At 34.6% G+C, this 17,368-nt stretch overlaps 2 protein-coding genes across 3 annotated transcripts in view; one reads left to right on the top strand and one right to left on the bottom strand.

The window, feature by feature from the left end:
* Positions 1–2,210: 2,210 nt before the first annotated feature.
* Positions 2,211–17,368, bottom strand: part of LOC105155097 (hypothetical protein) — an 86,951-nt gene continuing 71,793 nt past the window's right edge. For both annotated transcript variants that reach the window (XM_011071005.2, XM_087414643.1), the window contains exons 2-4: positions 4,979–5,227; positions 3,053–3,861; positions 2,211–2,691 (exon numbers count right to left, since the gene is read on the bottom strand). In XM_011071005.2, the coding sequence (XP_011069307.1) occupies positions 2,211–2,691; positions 3,053–3,861; positions 4,979–5,146 (1,458 nt within the window). In that variant the 5' untranslated portion in view covers positions 5,147–5,227. The remainder of the gene's footprint in view (positions 2,692–3,052; positions 3,862–4,978; positions 5,228–17,368) is intronic.
* Positions 6,419–12,952, top strand: LOC105142928 (Tetratricopeptide repeat protein 25). Its single transcript, XM_011050836.2, has 6 exons — positions 6,419–6,665; positions 7,282–7,557; positions 8,399–8,822; positions 9,563–9,826; positions 11,151–11,421; positions 12,602–12,952. Exons 1-6 carry the CDS (start codon positions 6,419–6,421, stop codon positions 12,950–12,952), a joined length of 1,833 nt encoding a protein of 610 aa, XP_011049138.1.

Raw genomic sequence — 17,368 nt, forward strand, 5'->3', positions numbered from 1 at the left:
TGCGTATGATTCTCAGTTTAAATACTTTTAATTATCTGTGAATTATATGTGATACTCGTAGTATGAGATCGCTTGATTGGTTCCTATAGGACGTTCGAAAGATAGGCGAGTTGTAAAAGAAATTTATTCTATAAATTTGAATTTCTAATTTTTAAAGCCAGGAAGTTTCCCACAAGAACTTTGGAAGTCTAATTTATTTACTTTTGTATCACTAATTTATGTCAACGCAGTTTTTTATATTTACCACATGAAATAGATGAAAAATTATCTTGATTTAAAAGAATGAGTCTTTTTTTAAATTTCCTATTGTTTCAATTTTTGTAAAGATAAATGCGAACGAAGAAATAATAAATGTAAGTTCACAAAATATATTTTTCTCAATTCCTATTAATCCACATATGTCTCAGATGTTTTATTTTAGAATTAATAAATACTCCGGCTCAATCTCTCGGCTTAATATTTGTACGGCAAGTAGCGATAGCTTGAATGGAAACGCAGAGAGTTGTATAACAATGACACTCTTAATGTTCGTAGTAAAAAGATCAATTTGAAGGGGACGAAATTGACTAGAGTGTCTGAGTGAACTCAATTTGCACAACGATGGCGTTACGCGCATCGCGATGCAGCCTTTTAAGAACCTTCAAAGAAGCACATGGGTCCGTGCTTTTTCCCTCTCTCCTCTTCCTCTCCGTCTTTCTTTCATTCCTCTCGTATTTGTTCGCTTATATAACATTGACTGTACTCTAAAGTTCTGTTTAATATACGTACTACAATAATTACAGTATTGTTACTTGGCTTGGCGACTATGCCAACGCGTATATTCTCTTATTTCCACGGCGATGTACACAATAGGTGAAAAAAGTCTTTAGAGGAAAATAGGTTCTTTAGTAAATTGACAAGTAGATAGATTCATGTTTGTGTACGTGTGTACGCGTGTGCGTGTTGTTTGTGTGTGTCATGTAGAGTCGAGGAGAACGCGACCCTAGACTCACCCTACGATCCTCTTTCCTCTTTCTTTTGCTCCTTACCGTGTTCCTACGTTACATGTATACGGGATGTTCTGTCTCATAAAATCGGTACAGTGATCTCTTAAATCGGGACCGTTTGCAAACACGTTTCGCATAAAGACTGACCCTGTGTGTGCGGCGAGTATATGGCGTGTCCAACGCATATTTTGTATTGTACATTTCTAACGTATCTTATGAAAAATAAAAAGATACTTTTTTCGTACGTCTGGGTACGATGGTATATAAAAAAAAAATTAAATTGAAAGAATTATGAAACTTAAAGGAATTTTTGCAATTTTGTTAACGTGATTTGCTATAATATTAAGGAATTATTATAACAAAAGAAATATAATTAAAGTGTAAAAGAACTTAAGTTTAAATGATACTACTATTAAATTAAAAGGCTGTATGAAAGAATACAATTTAGAAATATAATTTTTAAAGAAACGAATACAAAAAGATACCAACCATGTATTTTATGTTAGGATTATACAATTCCTTCGATCGTTATGTGACTCCTGTCATTGATATCTCTCGAAATCCGCTTGGCGCGAGATATTACACCGACATACATAGACAGAACGCGATGTACATTTGCATGCCCAACGAGTTCCATGTCACATTCCCGCGCGTTTGCCCATCCCCGCATTTGCGTTGGATCTTCAGCCGTCGGCCGTACCCTCATAGAGGATCGCCCCGTCTGGCGGCCATCTTCGCCGCTCTGGAGGCCAGAGCACCCAGGGAACACACCAGACCCGTGAGCGTCTCCCAGAATGTGGTCCTGCGTCGCTTATGCGCCGCTTGGCCGACGTATCCCAGATAGTAGCTGGCATACCGATCGTTGTTGCCGGCAGCGCGGCTCTCGTAAGTGCCGCCGCCGCCACCGCCGCCTCCATTGCTAGACCTGGCGCCGACGCTGGATCTGGGCTGCTGCAGGATGCTGCGACGGTACTCCTGGCCGTTGCGATCAATGCTCCGTCTGGGCGAGGAGACGCCGCTGCCACCACTGCCGTTACTATGCCGGTGATGCTGCCGCTGCTCCTCATAGAGTTGCTGCTGCAGCTGCACATTGCTTAGCCGTCGATCCATCATCCTAACTAGGTTCTGATGCACCCGCTGGTCCTCCTCCGGTACCGCCGCCGCCGGCAACTGACGCCGGTAATTCGGTGGTGTTGGTGACTTTGATAACTCGCGTTCCACTTGTCAAGCGTATTCAGTATCACTGGACGCTGATCGCTCGAGATGACCCTGATGACCTACCACCGAGTGATGCTGCTGATTTGGATGTTGTTGCTGTTGCTGTTGCTGCGCTTGTGCATATGCCAGGCTCTTCTGATAGCTGAACAGCTGCCGCTCGAGACTGTAATTCTCTGCTTGCAGCGATACGATCTCACGTCGCATCTGTTGATTGTGTACGCGACATACGTCGTCGTACTTGTGGTAGGTCGCTTGAAAAAGCAAGTGGCTCTCGTTCCATTCCAATCGGATCCTTAGCTGACCTTTGTCTGTGAGATATGGACAATGATTCTCCTTTACTTCATTCATGTCCACGTTCGTCTCCATGATAATGCCTTCGTCGACGGACTCCTGAACGTAGTAGCGGCTGAATGGTTCGCCGGGTAGCCCAATCGCCGTGATGTTTGGTCCCTCGCCTCTCAACAGATATGCCGACCAACTGACATACCTGTTCGTATAAAAATTTCCTCAAAATTTTAGTTTCATAAACATTATCTTTTCGGTGTTTTTCAAACTTGATTTGCTGTTGATTCTAGAAAAGAATCTATCTTTATTAAAAAAAAAAAAAGACAATAGGAACGAACATTCATACACACGTCAATACAATGATCCACAATTTCAGACAGCACTAACTGATTACAATAATTGCTGATTTACAGGATTTTTCATATCTATTCTGTATTGAAAAAATATTAAATTAATACAAGAAAATCTGCTATACGTTTAAAAATATATAGCGTTATTCTGTATCTAAATCTGATTTTGGTGAATCTTTTTTCGACTTTCAACGATAAAAGTAGAATACGCACCTTAAATGATTCCTCGGTACATTATGGATGTCTTTATACACCAAATGCAGCCTGACTGTGTCGGAGTTGAGATCGGCGCGGATGGCCCAAGCCTGCTTGTCGCGATCATAGCAGGGCGCAGCCGGCAGAACCGACGTGCCCAGCGCCTGTACTACGACCTCGCAAATGGTCCTCGCCTCGAGCATCTCAAGCGACACACGGAGCGTGCCCTTGTGCGCGATATCGGACCATCTAACCCTCGTATGCCATCCGAAGCCACAACCCTCGGCGTCGGATATATCCTCGATTTGTCCGGAGTCGATTCGCCGTTCACCCTCGCCCAGAGCCAGGCTGTATCTCACCCTGCACCGATGATCGAAACCCGATAGTCTCATCAGGTAGACGCTCATGCGACTATCCTGACCGCGGCAACCGTCTGCGTCCTTGCCATGCGGATAGATGACCAAATTCCAGTCGAAACCGCCGAATGCGAAGTAGTCGGTCTCCAGCTTGCTCGGCTTCGTCTGACCAGCCGAGAACACCGACGTTGGCATCCTGACCTCCGTCATGTAGACCGTTCGCACGTTCGCCATGGACAGCTCCAGCTGAAACTCGCCATTCGTATCGGCGAAATTACGGCTGTAGAGGTCCGCTACGGCGATGTAACTGCGGTTGCCCTGGGCCGGTGCCTCGTATGTAAACTTGACTCGTTTGCCGGAAAAGCTCTCGTTCATAGAGAAGTGCTCCCGATTCAGCAGCGTAAACGTGAAGTCCACGTATACGCGGAGGTTTCTTGACGCGCCACGCCATACCAAGTATACGCCCAGAACCTTAGTACATATAGGGGATACGGACTTATTATTTAATTTTAATCATGTTGTATATCTTTCGAGATAAATTAAACAATGAAAAACAGAGAGAGTTAATCTCAACGTAAATAGATTTTCTGCATACAATACTGAAAAAGGTCATAATAACAATCAAATCTATATAATATAATTATTAAAGCTTTAGTAAAATAATTTCGCACACATAATTAAATTTTGGTTATAATCAAAATCGATTAAACACTAATTTTATTTTTCTAAATATTATCATACTTTTCTTATTATTACCAAATTGTTAATTACTATTATTATTATTATTATTATATTTTAAAAGAAAAGAGGCTATATAAGATAAATGGTAGATGTAGAATATGATGATATTTTGTATAGTTTGTACTGGAATTAATCATCAAAATTATTTTTTCACACAGTCTGGTTATAAGATAGCCATTATTCATTAATGCTTACTGTATTTTGAAATGCGTCGCAAAAGCTGCATTTCAATTTTGCAGGTAGCAGACAGTTTTACGGATGCATATATAATTATGAGAAGTGCGTAATTGATATTAATTTTGTAACTTTAGTTTAGCTTGACTGTGGCTTTCAAATGATATAATTGAAATAAATTTGATAACAAAATGTGTGCATCCGACGTGTAAAATTATTATATGTATATTAGTTGGTGGTATTTCATATCCTTTCTCCTCTTCCAAAATCGCATTTTTTTCTTCAGTTATTTGTAAATTGTGTTCGTTCTATATATCCAAAAAACTTCTATCTATTATAGCGTAATTAATACTACTTTACGACTAATAAACATGTATCAAAAGTAATTATATAACATAAATATCTATTGAGTTATTTCAATAAAACAAAATCCATAATCCCCTTCATTCCTTTACTATTATGATTATGTTTGATAATATGTATTAAATATTGTACTAATACGCTAAACAAAGTACATTTGGTTACCAGATTTTTTTTCAGTAAAAAGAAAAAAATTTTACGCTTATTTCTGCTGAGAATTAATTAGAAATTTATAGACTGTAGGAAAGATTTCATAACTGGCAATTCTAATTAATAAATTAAATAGTCGGATATCACTGAGATTTCAAATTACCTTTTCCCCGCGCGAAAAAGCGACGGCCCATCTTTGAAAACCGCATACTAGTTCCTTGCTGGTGACGTCCCTCTCAGGATCGCGCACGACGGTCCTAGTGACGACGAAGGAGAAGACCCGCGTGCCACTGCGATCGTGCAGCTGCGCGAACCTATACAACAAAGCCATCACCGCATCTCGAGGGCACCGTTAACCCGATGGTCCGCGATGGTTTACGAGGAAGATTCGTCTTGGTCGGTTTATAATAATCTGCAAAATACATAATATTCTATCAATTTCCTAATGACAATAATTTCTTTAACAGCTAACAACAAGAACAAATACAAAGAAACTTTTAAAAGACGAACTGTCGTCTCGATATTTTTTACCAACATATTTTAGACTCTTAGCATATTTCATTACAATAAAAATGTTAATTAACTTCTGCTTTGATGAAAACTTTAATAATGAATGGTCCAAAATCTGAGAATATCCTATTGAATATTTTGTTGAATATTCTCTTTGAGATGTAAAGCGTGGCAGCCAAAAAGCTCGTCTGAGTTTCCTTGGAGTATTTCAGAGATCAGTTTAAGGGAGTATTCATCACAATCAGCTTTCATTTCTAAATACCACAACATACACAAGAGAATCCTTTGTGGCATTAATTGCGCGTATAATGGAGCGCGATAATGAAACAAGTAGGCTCTAATGCGGGGTGTTTCAGTGAAAAAATTCAAGGAAAAATGACCTAGTTTCGCGAATAGCAAAATACCTCAAACGTTGCTTTTCCATTGTGCGGATATATGCATTTCAAATATCGCTTCTAAATTGCAAAAATAATGCTTTATGAAGAAAACAATAATCACAATTTCGTATATTGTACCAGTACGCTAAATATTTTTTGACATACATTGTTAAAATCATTGATGTTTCAATCCACTGAAATTCGTTTATAACTAATGCTATATTATTCTCTCTCTCTATTGATCTACTAATTTACAACCACGAATGTGCTGGGATAAATCAAATTTAGCACTTTGCGGGTTGTGTCAAATTACATTATTGCAAAGCTGCATTTTGGAATCTGCGACAGTCGCAATGTATCGTCATTCATATTCACCTATTTTCACGTGATATGCTTCATCCATGATGATCCATCCATCAATCTGTCATTTGGGTGTGACGTAATGCGAGAGATAACACGAGTTTAATAAATCATACATGTGATTAATAAAATTTAATAACGCGAAAGAAGCAATCATGTGAAAATAAAACACAAGTCTCGCGGTTTTTTTCGCGTACATTAAAAAAATTTATCGTCTAGAAGAAAAAGCGTAGGATTCTGATAATTTTTCATTAGTTATTGCTATCTTTATGGAAATATTAGTTTTTGCTATCGTGTTGTGTGTATCTAACAAGAATATTACTTTCTCTCTGCTTAGAAACATTCAATAGATCATCATGACGATGACGTCGTTGAAGGAGGAAGAAGCTCCCGAAATCTACAGGGAACCTGTACTTTATCGAGAATGGGGCTATCAACTGACTGCTCTGGGAAGATATTTCTTGGCCATAGATTATTTCGAAAAGTCGTCCAAATCAGCCACTGACGAGGACCTAAGAACGTTAATGGGTCTCTACAGAGCGCTCATCAAGTGCACGAAATATTTCGCGGCGGAAAAACTGTCAGAGAAATGTATGAAAATAGGTATGATTGCAAGAAACTACAGAATCTAAAATTAAAAATGTAATTAGATATTAAAAATATTTGTTTAGCACCTTTATAATATGCAAATAAATATTATTGTAATTATCCTAGTTATTAATTCCGCCCACTCTACTTTTACGCGTCTACAATAATAACACGTTCACGCCTTTTGTTTATTTATGGCTATTTTCTTAAAATTCATTTCGTTTCATGTTTTCATCTATAGTGTAAAAACTATATAAAGTTACATAAATAATACATATAAAAATTACATATAAAAATTTAATAAAAATTTACTTTTGCAAATTGTTTAATTACTACAAAGAAGACTAATTTTATTTGTAAATTGTAACTTTACTTACAAGTGTGTAAATATACATCTAATAGTAAGTTCCAAAATTACACTATAATTGTTGTAGTTTTTTGACAGTATATATTACAAATAACGTTTATCCTGTAAAAAATCGTGCTGTAAACGTTGGTCTCTTAAAGGGCGTCGATCGATGATGTTCGATCATTTGTTGCTCGATAATTTCATAAAAAAAGAAGAAAAAATAACAGAAGAAAAAGTACGCTTGATCTCTACATTCGTGCATCATCGTTTCACTCTCCGCAGCTCCTGACTATTATAAAGTGCGGAAGATGCGAATGGAGGCGCTTTTCCAGATCGGTGAGTTCAGTCACAGTCTGGTTCACGCCTACGAGGGTATGCGACGGCACGGGGTGACCTTTGAGCACGGCGTCTATCAGGCAAACGAGACCATCGAAGATTGCATCGGCCGGAACACGTCACCCATCGCGCTGCTGCTGCTCTACCCGTGGATACGGCGTCTGTGGAAGCATCGTGAGCTCCTAATCAACAAGCTCAAGGAGGAGGAAGACGAGCTCGCAGGTGCGTATTGTGATTCGAGCGAAGTGAGCAAATGATCGTGCTCGCTCGCGATATCAGTTCTCGAGCGAGTACTCAATGAGTACTTGAGAGTGATGGCGAAAAAACAGTCGACACGGAATAGTGCTCACTGACTTTTACGAGGTGAAATTCAATTTTCATGATGGTAATGCAAGAAAATATCTAGGTTCTTATCGGACCTCGTTTTATCGAAGCGAAGTCAAGTAACTGTGATATAAGTATTTCTCAGTGATATGATCGAGAAATCGCCACGTTTCTCTCAACATCTATCAGAAAATATTACTACGTACGTTATTTGAAATAAGAAAAAATTCTAAAAATAAAATAATAATAAACTTCCGTCGGCTAATTAAGGTACAGTCAATATTTGATTGTGAATTCTGGTAAATAAATTTATATCTGTAAAAAATAAGTAAAATGGGAATGGACCACAGAAATTTGTAAAATATAAAACTAACTCTAATATATATTCAAATAGTATTCCATTTTCTGTTATGTAAGAAATTAATATTTAAGTTATATTTCATATTATTTAACTTTTTAAATCATCAGGTTTTTATCGCCCTTTCGACAATCCAACTTCTATAATAGTAAAAACTCATTAAAATTTTCACAAATATATAAGAATTTTTTCAAATTTTTACACAGTGGAACAATATAAAAATCTGAACTGAAGCTCAAAGATCCAGATTGATAACGGAAGATGCAAAATTCCATATATCGACAAAGGAAAAATAATAATAAAAAATAATGTTTGTATAACCACTTTGAAATTGCTTCAATAATAATCTGACGTGCACAAAAATCAGTTTTATGATCGCAGGTATCGCGGAAGGCGAGGTTAAATTCAAGGTGAACGATCCTGAAGTGCAACAGCAGGCGCGAATGAAACGACTGCATCGCATTATAGCGAAAATAGATGTGGGTTACTTGACGATCGATAAGGATTTCCTTGAGGAGATTGTAAATCGGCCGGAGACCGTGGCTTCGCCGAGCAAAAAGTCGATTACCGAACTGCTTACCCTCGTGAATACGTGCTATCGTAACGTGATGTACATACAGAATCTTCTGCGTATGAGACGGCCATTCTACGTTACATACTTTCGACGTAAGATTTCGGAGGGACACAAAATAATGCTAGAACAGGAGCGAAAATTGCGAAAAAACATCGTTATCATAAAGGCGGATTTTCTTTTACACCTCTTACAAACCGCAAGAATCAACAAAGACTACCCGACTTTCTTCAAGTCAGTAATGCACAGAAAGAATGGTTTTGCTAAAGTATCTAAAAATTTAGCTAGATACAAATTTGAAAATAATTTTGTTAGATCATTAAAGTAATTATATGAGACGCCCAAATTGATTGTTAAATTTAAACGGATTATATGATTCCTTTAATTATTCTACATACAAAAGTAAATTATTAAAATAGTATTACAATTATCATATAAAAAAATTAATAGTTTAGTTACACATGAGATATTTTATTATACTCTATTTTGGTATTCACTTTTCTATTGCTATACTTTAATCAATTAGTGTAAAAAAAAACATAAGTAGTTGCTATTCAGAAGACATATGTAATTTCATATTGCAAATTGCACATTTTTTTGAAAAGAAATTATGTTTTCTTTATTAACTTATTAATTCATTCAATTCATTCTTTTTACAAAATAATACTTATTAACATACAGTTACCAAAAAAATAATAGTTTACGAAATAATTTATATTTCATGTCAAAATGTGCTAATATGTCCAATGTTTCAAAGAGTATATCTCTGAACAACATCGAGTAGAAGATCGTATAGAACATTTTATCTTTTATTTTAACCAAGTTTTGTTAGTTAAATTTCATATATATATATATATACATATATAAGACTCAGAATCCATATAAAAGTATGTGTGTGAACAAAGTTCTTTATAAAATTTCTAAACTTATTTGAACTCATGAAATTTTAACTTGACGCCATGATCTTTTACCAGGCTCGTTTATCACGTCAAGGATACCTTTGACGCATACACGGACAAGATGTTTCCGCTGAAGCAAAGGTGCCTAAATGCACTGTACAAAATGGTAGCACAGGTATACATCGACACGCGTAATTTGACGTGTCTGGACAACGAGGAAATGAAGACGAGGTACTTGAAGCATCACTTGGGAATACGAGTTGCAACGTTGCCCCGGGACATTGATCTCGCGTGGATGCCGACTGTGAATGTGAAGGAGACGTTCAAGATGTTCCAGAGGTATAAATCATTCATAAGTAGAATTTAAGATAGAATATGTAATATCTCAATAAATATCCGCCTCTTTTAGCTTTTTATTTTTATATTTTATTTGTATTATTTTTGTTATTCGTATTTTTTAATATTTCTATATATTTTCTTTTATCTTTATCCTGTTGTTTACTTACTTCTATGTTTTTAAAGGGCTTGCCTTAGAATATTAATAAACGCTTTTATCTACTGTTATTTATTGCTCTTTTATGCTAGTAGACATTTACATTTTATTTCTATGCTATTAGAATTTTAAATCACAAGCAACACTGATGGAAGATTTCATCAAACACCGGTTTTTCGTTTATGTATTTCTGCAAATTTCATTCTTTGTTAACCCTTTTGAGGATCGAAGTTTCGTAATAAAGTAACTTATGGATGATCCCACTTTCAAAAGATTTTCGGAGTCGCTGAATTAGATTCTGATCTCAGAATCATAAAATTCAAATTAAAAAAAAATCTGATTATATCGTGAAACTAGGTTTTAGAAAGTTATTAATATCTGAAAAATTGAATTTCAAAAGAATAGGAATCTTCATAAAGAAATATCTAGTGTCACAGGGTTGATATTAGAGTTTGAAAATCAGTTTGGAAATTGTAATGTTAATTTTTTACATAGCAATGAGCTTCAAATAAGGGAAACTGAAAAATCATTGTTACAATTACAAATTCTCGAAAATCGAGTTTTATGATAATCAAATTATTTCTTTTATCATTATCCGTCATATTAAATTCATTTTGAATTTTATTTTTTACCTCAGATTAGAATAAAGCATTATTAAATTATTTCATAAGCCAAATTAAAAATATACATAAAAATTGTACGAGCAGTTTATAAAATAAAAAGGAAATGATCTCAAACGGGATCGCCAGTCAAAAAAGTGCCACAAAAGTTTAATGTGATTACATTCTTATTTTTAACTTTGTCTATCACATTTTAATTGTTTGCAAATTGTATTTAAGAACATATAATTTACTGATAATTAGAGAATCACATAGGCATTTCATTTGTGATGGACTTATTTTTGGAGCCATAAATATTAATATTTTATTTTATTTTAATTCTTTATTTATATTGGACGAGTTCGCTCTTTAACAGCTGCCTCTATCTCTGTTTAATAAAGTTACATAATTTATACAATTATAGATAGATTATATAATTTAAGAACATTACGTAATAATTTATGCATAATAATTTGCAGTTATAATTATGTTCGTGGTTAATCCGTTATAATAATTCCCATTTAACTGATCGATATTTCGAAAATAATCCCGATATTTGCGGTTCAAACAGGAGATTAGCTATGGCATCCGTGCCGCTCGAACTCGCCTGGCTATATCATGAATTTTGCAAGTTTCTTATCGACATACACCGCTTCGACCTGGCTAGATTCTACGCTAAGAAGGGACAGGACATGGCGCAGGAAGCAAATTGTGACCAATGGTTCCTGAACATCGATCATCTGATGCTGCGGACAGAGATTTATCAGAATAATCGGAACGAGGCGAGAGACATCGCACTTCTAATCCTTGCAAATGCCAGAAAACTTAATATTGACTGTCTGGTAAAAATAAAATCCATAAATTCGCAAACCAATTCGTAACGACATCGCCATATTGTGGTCGAATTTATTTTACGATCGATATGCGCACATTATTTAAAATTAGCTTGCGGCGTGCGCGAGAATGTGTTTAAAAAGTATCGGAAAACGACGACTAAAACCAACTTGCTCACCGCCGCCAGCAATTTGCAGCACTAATTTTCCTCTCTTCAGAGCAATCCGCGCCATCGCATCTTTTGAATTTTTTAATAGATGAAGTCTAGCGACGCGCTACGATGAAATATATATTCATTGGTATTATCGCGAGCCATGTTATATTCACTAAATCAATGAAAATTAATTTTCTTCGAAATTTTGTCTTCGTTAGGTTTAGGCCTTAAGAATATATCAGCCTCACAGTTCTTGCAAATAAAATTGGAAATGTGTTAATGTCTATTATATTTTCCATATAAAAATAAATACTAAAACAATATACATATAAAACAGTTGTATGAATAATATCATACTTTAACAATACATTTTTACATTTTATTTACCGCATTATTTCTTATTGTTATAATACTTGTTGAATAATAAAAATTTCAATTTTTTGTATAAACTTTTATATCTAATTTTATTTATTTACAGAACAACTGATCAGTGAATCGCAATAAGATTTTGCATAAGTAATCTTGATTATTTAAAATACTTATGCAAAAAAATTTTAATTTTTATCATCATTAAGTTGAGTATGATAACACATAACAATTATAGTAAGTGAATTATAAAAATATGTTGTTAAATAAATAAATATATGATGTTATTCACACAATTGTTTCATACGTATATAATTTTATAGTATTTTGATTTTTATATAAATATAAATATTAATATCTATTTTCAATTTCAAACTTTTTGCAGGGCTGCATAGCTGATACATCGATCGACGAAAAGTTTCTTTTTTAAGTGTTACATATTCCCCTTATTTGTATAATCACTGCAGTCTTTTCCACATTATAACAAGTTAAAAAAAACTGTCGTTTCGGAAAACCTTTTCGCAAAGACGAATGTAACGATCCTTTTTTGCGAGAAGCAGTTTTCGCCATTACGCGACACAATCGAGTCGCTGACGTAGGGGATAAGCAAAGCATTCTCCATTTCAGGATTTTTAATTCAAGGATTGGTCTTATAAATGTATTCGCAGATAGATTTCTATGAAAGGGTTGTAAAGATGGTGGACGAGATGGAACTTAACAGTGACTTTGACGACATCGCTGTTAGGCAGCAGCTTATCCTCGAGCTGATGCCGAAAGAGATGAAGGAGGAGGTGGATTCTCTGTGGCGGCGAATGGATGTCGTGCCCGCTAAGAGACGACTTTCTGTCATGCCGGGTTGCAAGCCAATCGATCGAAAGTTCAAAATGCCATTCACGCGAAGGTCCATATTACCCAGCCCGCCAAAGGACCCGGAGAGGGATGCCAGGATCGCTTTGTTAAAGCAGTACGCCCCACCGCGCAAGCGACCGGGTTTCGTGAATTTTCAGGAGTTCGAATAATCGATCGTCAATCGACAATGCAAACAGTGATGTTTTTGCATTGTTTACGCGGCACTTAGTGTAAATTAGCGACGCTAAACGCAAATGTAATGATGTGAATTCATTCATTCCCTGCGACAGGAATCGCTCAACCGTTATGTCATAAATGCGCATTTGTTGAATTTAAATTTATTGAAGGTCATTAAAAAATCTGTATCTCGTCGATTTATTCACAGTTTTTTATTCTACGTTAATGAAGGTAATTTATTCACGTTTTGTAATAAAAATATGTATATATAAAATACGTATGCTTATTTTTAATACTCGTTAGGATAACTTCATACTATTTTTCATCACTTGTGGGAACCGTAATAATATTATGTCGACATAATGTGACATTAACCCTCTGAAACTGACATGGGTTTATTAGATCCACAATTACATCTCTCCGAAGCTGACGGTAGGTCTGTTGGAGTCATTTAATTACAAATCTCTTTATAAAAAAATGTCAATTTAATTTTCCTTACATTACATCTGCAAATAGGATCTTGCTAAAATATATTTAATATTCATTTTTTATGTCATTTTAATTCCTTAAAATTTCACATAAAATTATACAGAAAAGACGGTTTTACTGAAGAATTAAAAAATTTAAGATGCAGATCTGAAAATAATTTCATTGGATTATCAAAATAATTATATAGAATGTTTAAAAAATTTTTTGCAGCATTATTCATTATTTTTGAAATTTTTGAAATTATTTTAATGATTTAAGAAAATTATTTTCAGATTGTAATGCCTTTCTTATAATTAACATAAATTAAATGGATTACAGATTCAACGTCAATCAAGTAATTTGTGTTATGTCAGCTCCGGAGGGTAAGAATTCTTAACCAACGTTTCACCTCGCTACTTTACGTAATCACAATCGGTGACTTCTCTTTTTATTTACCACGCATCATCGCGCTGCCTCGTTATTCTCGCGTTTCAATCTGGTGACGTCTGACAGGACCATTTCGCCGTGATGCACGGTCGTTTTCCAATAACGACGTCGTGCCTTCCAATCTGAGATGAGCAACATTCTGAACGCCTACGGAGCTACCGAAAGCATCGTAGCGGAAAATCTCCTTACCGCAATGACACTCTCTGAGTTTTTTTTACCCTCTTCGTTTTTTTTTTCTTCCCGTTTTTTTAGTCGTTATCATCGACCTGAAATTTCAGCCCCAACCTTTTATATTTTCCCTGTCCCTTTTGCAGACTCTGTGACGTTTTATCGCAGCGATATACCGACTATTAATTGGCAAGAATAATTAATTAGCCGCTGTGTGGGAACAATGGTAATATATTGAGCAGAAAGAGAAAGAAAGAGAGAATTAGTATGTTTGAAATTGAATATAATAAATGAAATATAATGTGTATTTGCTATTTGGAATTTAATTAATTCCAAATTACTTCATATTTTTGCAATACGTTAAGTCTAATGCATGATATAAGAATTACGTTATGTTGTGTTTTTTTTTGGAATCGCGTGGAAAATTAAACAATATATAAAAATAATTTGTATAAAATTACACAATTTACAGTTGAAATATCTTAAATTATCATATGTTTATATAAAAATTAGCACATAATTACTTCTAATTGAAACATATTTTTATATTAGACGAAAAATCACAATAATATAAAATTATATACTTATAAATTAGACTTCAATTGTATAAATGTACTTTTGCTAATTGTTTTATTCTACAGAAAAAAATATTATTAGGTGTTGGAATTAATTCGTAGCGTTTTACAAGTGATGGGAAGTACTTTCATTAATGTATTTTTTAATGCTCATGTGAAATAAATAACATTCTTTCATTAAAAAACGCTACGAATTAATTCCAACACCTAATAATATATAAATAATTTTATTTGAAACTTTAATTGAAATTTAATTTATAAGTTATAACTTTACTTATGTGTGTATGAATATATACTTTTAATAATGGTATAATGTTGTAACTTTGCATGTATTTTTTTTTACAATGTAGCATGAGATGGATTTCTATTAAACTCGGAAAACAGGTCACTATGCGTTATTGTTTCAGATACGCATGAAAGTTACGAAGACAAATTATACGAAGATAGATTACAAACATTACTTCTGCACGAGGATGCTTATAAAAGCTATCGCATAGCAATTATAATAGCTTTCGCGATATCGATCGTCCGCTTTAAAATTATTATTGCTTATCTTTTATAGAAATTGTATTTATCAGAATTTGTCTCATAAAATCATGTTAATATATGATTCAATAAAGAAAACATTTGCCAATGGCATATATAAAATAGAATAAGATAATTATATAGGTAAATATAATTACGTTTATACATAATGGCGGCTAATTAATTATTCTTGCCAATTAATAGTCAGTACATCACTGCGATAAAACGTCATAGAGTCTGCAAAAGGGACAGAGAAAATGTAAAAGGCTGGGGCTGAAATTTCAGGCGATGATAACTATAACGTTTAGTAATAATAATCATATTTATACTAGTAATTATAATTATATTTATATTATAGTTGAACCAAAAATAATGTATGTAATTGTACGACTACAATTTTATTTTTTTAGCAGTAAGATATAAATAAAGCTCCATAATTATTTTACCATGCAATTATAAATCGCAATCACCAAAAATTTTTCTTTTAGGGCTGTGTTCTAAAACGTGTATTACACGACGAAAACTACACAGTTTTGATTACTGCAGGTACATACGTTTTGGAAGTCCAGTGTGTTATATCGTACCGTATTGTATTGAAAATCGATTTTAAACGAGTGAAATTGGTTGCGAGAGGTTTCCGTCTGAAAAACAAATCGTGAATATCTTCGATCAGGCGGACTCACGGATCCGGACTCGAGCGATATGAATGGCTACCTCTGCCAGATGGAAGCTCAACAGCACCGTGCACGATCTCGATGTCACCAAGCAGACCGTGGAAAACGCGGAGAGTCGTGCGCGCCTTCAGATTAAGACTAGCGTTTTGAAACTGCCCCATGGAAATACCCGGCAGTTTGCACAAGCCCTACATCACGAAGCGGACGAGTTGTGCCAACGGTAGAGTAATCAATATCTGTTAATGATATTAAGTACTGGATGGCATTAATCGCACTTCATATTTCATGACTTTTGATTAGCTTAGCTAATTTGACGTGAGCGTAACGCCGGTCTCGAGAGTCCTGCGTTGAATAATTCTAAAATCGATCGCCATTTTCGGAGTTACATCAAAAGCACATTAACCCCTTACTCGCTTCCGTTTCCCGCTTTTTTGTCACGTAAGTCTAAACACCGACCGTTTTCTTATTAATATTTTTGTTTCTGAAAAGATATTATACGGTCCTATTGGATCGCGTACGCGTAACATGTAACAATGAGAGAGGAAGAGCCATTGTGCCGCCTTGACGTTCTGTAATTTTCAACTGGAAATTGGATCTGCACACATGAATACGTAGAAATGATCACGATATATTCCTATTAACTTAGTTACGTCCAACGTGTCAATATTATGTACGGATATAAAGATTGATCGCCATGTATAAGTAATGAATAAAATTTTCTATGCGAAAAGAAATGATATTAATTATCTATCGATTATCCTTAATATTCTCAAATAAGAGGAGTAAGAACTCATTTTATATTTAATATAGATAATCAAGAGAGTAATAGATGATAACACAAAGTCCCAAATTATAATAATAAAAAGAATTATTTTTGATTTCCGATTTATGAAATAAATTCCTGTTTAGTCTCATTTTTAAAAGTTTTTAAAAGATTTCTCTATAAATCTTTTATCTTCAATAAATTTCATCTAAGAATTAAATAAAGAAAGTTTGGTTTAAAGAAACTTCGATTTTAAGATTGTTTAGTTTCTCGATTGCAATGATTCTATTATGTTGCTTAATTGTTTCTCAATTATAATTTTATTTCAAATACCACAAGCATTTTAAATTGATAATTACGGCGTTTAATCTAATAATATTTTAAACAGAAATATTAGTAAATATTTTCATTAACTATGTAAATTTATTGGACATAGCAGGGCAAATTATCGATAAAACCTAGCATAACTTCACTGCACCGAATATTTAAAATTTAAAGCTCGTTACGATAATTAGCTATCATTGTTGTCACTAAGATATAAGCATTTCGGCCGCATTTTAGAAAAATGGGTCATTGGGAATATCGGAAATGTTGCCAATACGTCTCGTTCCCTGAAAGAACATTCAACGAGAATATCACTTTATAAACGGCCGATGTTTAGTTTTTGCGGATAGCCATGAGCGTTTTAATTCTACAAATAGATTTCCTCTTTTCTCGATTAAAAAAAAAATCTCTCCGACAGCCTGGGGCTTAATTCCTGTGTCAATAAAGCGATAGAGGCTTTTTTGC

The sequence above is a fragment of the Acromyrmex echinatior genome, chromosome 16 (assembly GCF_024713525.1).
Source record: "Acromyrmex echinatior isolate Ae372 chromosome 16, ASM2471352v2, whole genome shotgun sequence".
NCBI classification, from domain to species: domain Eukaryota; kingdom Metazoa; phylum Arthropoda; class Insecta; order Hymenoptera; family Formicidae; genus Acromyrmex; species Acromyrmex echinatior.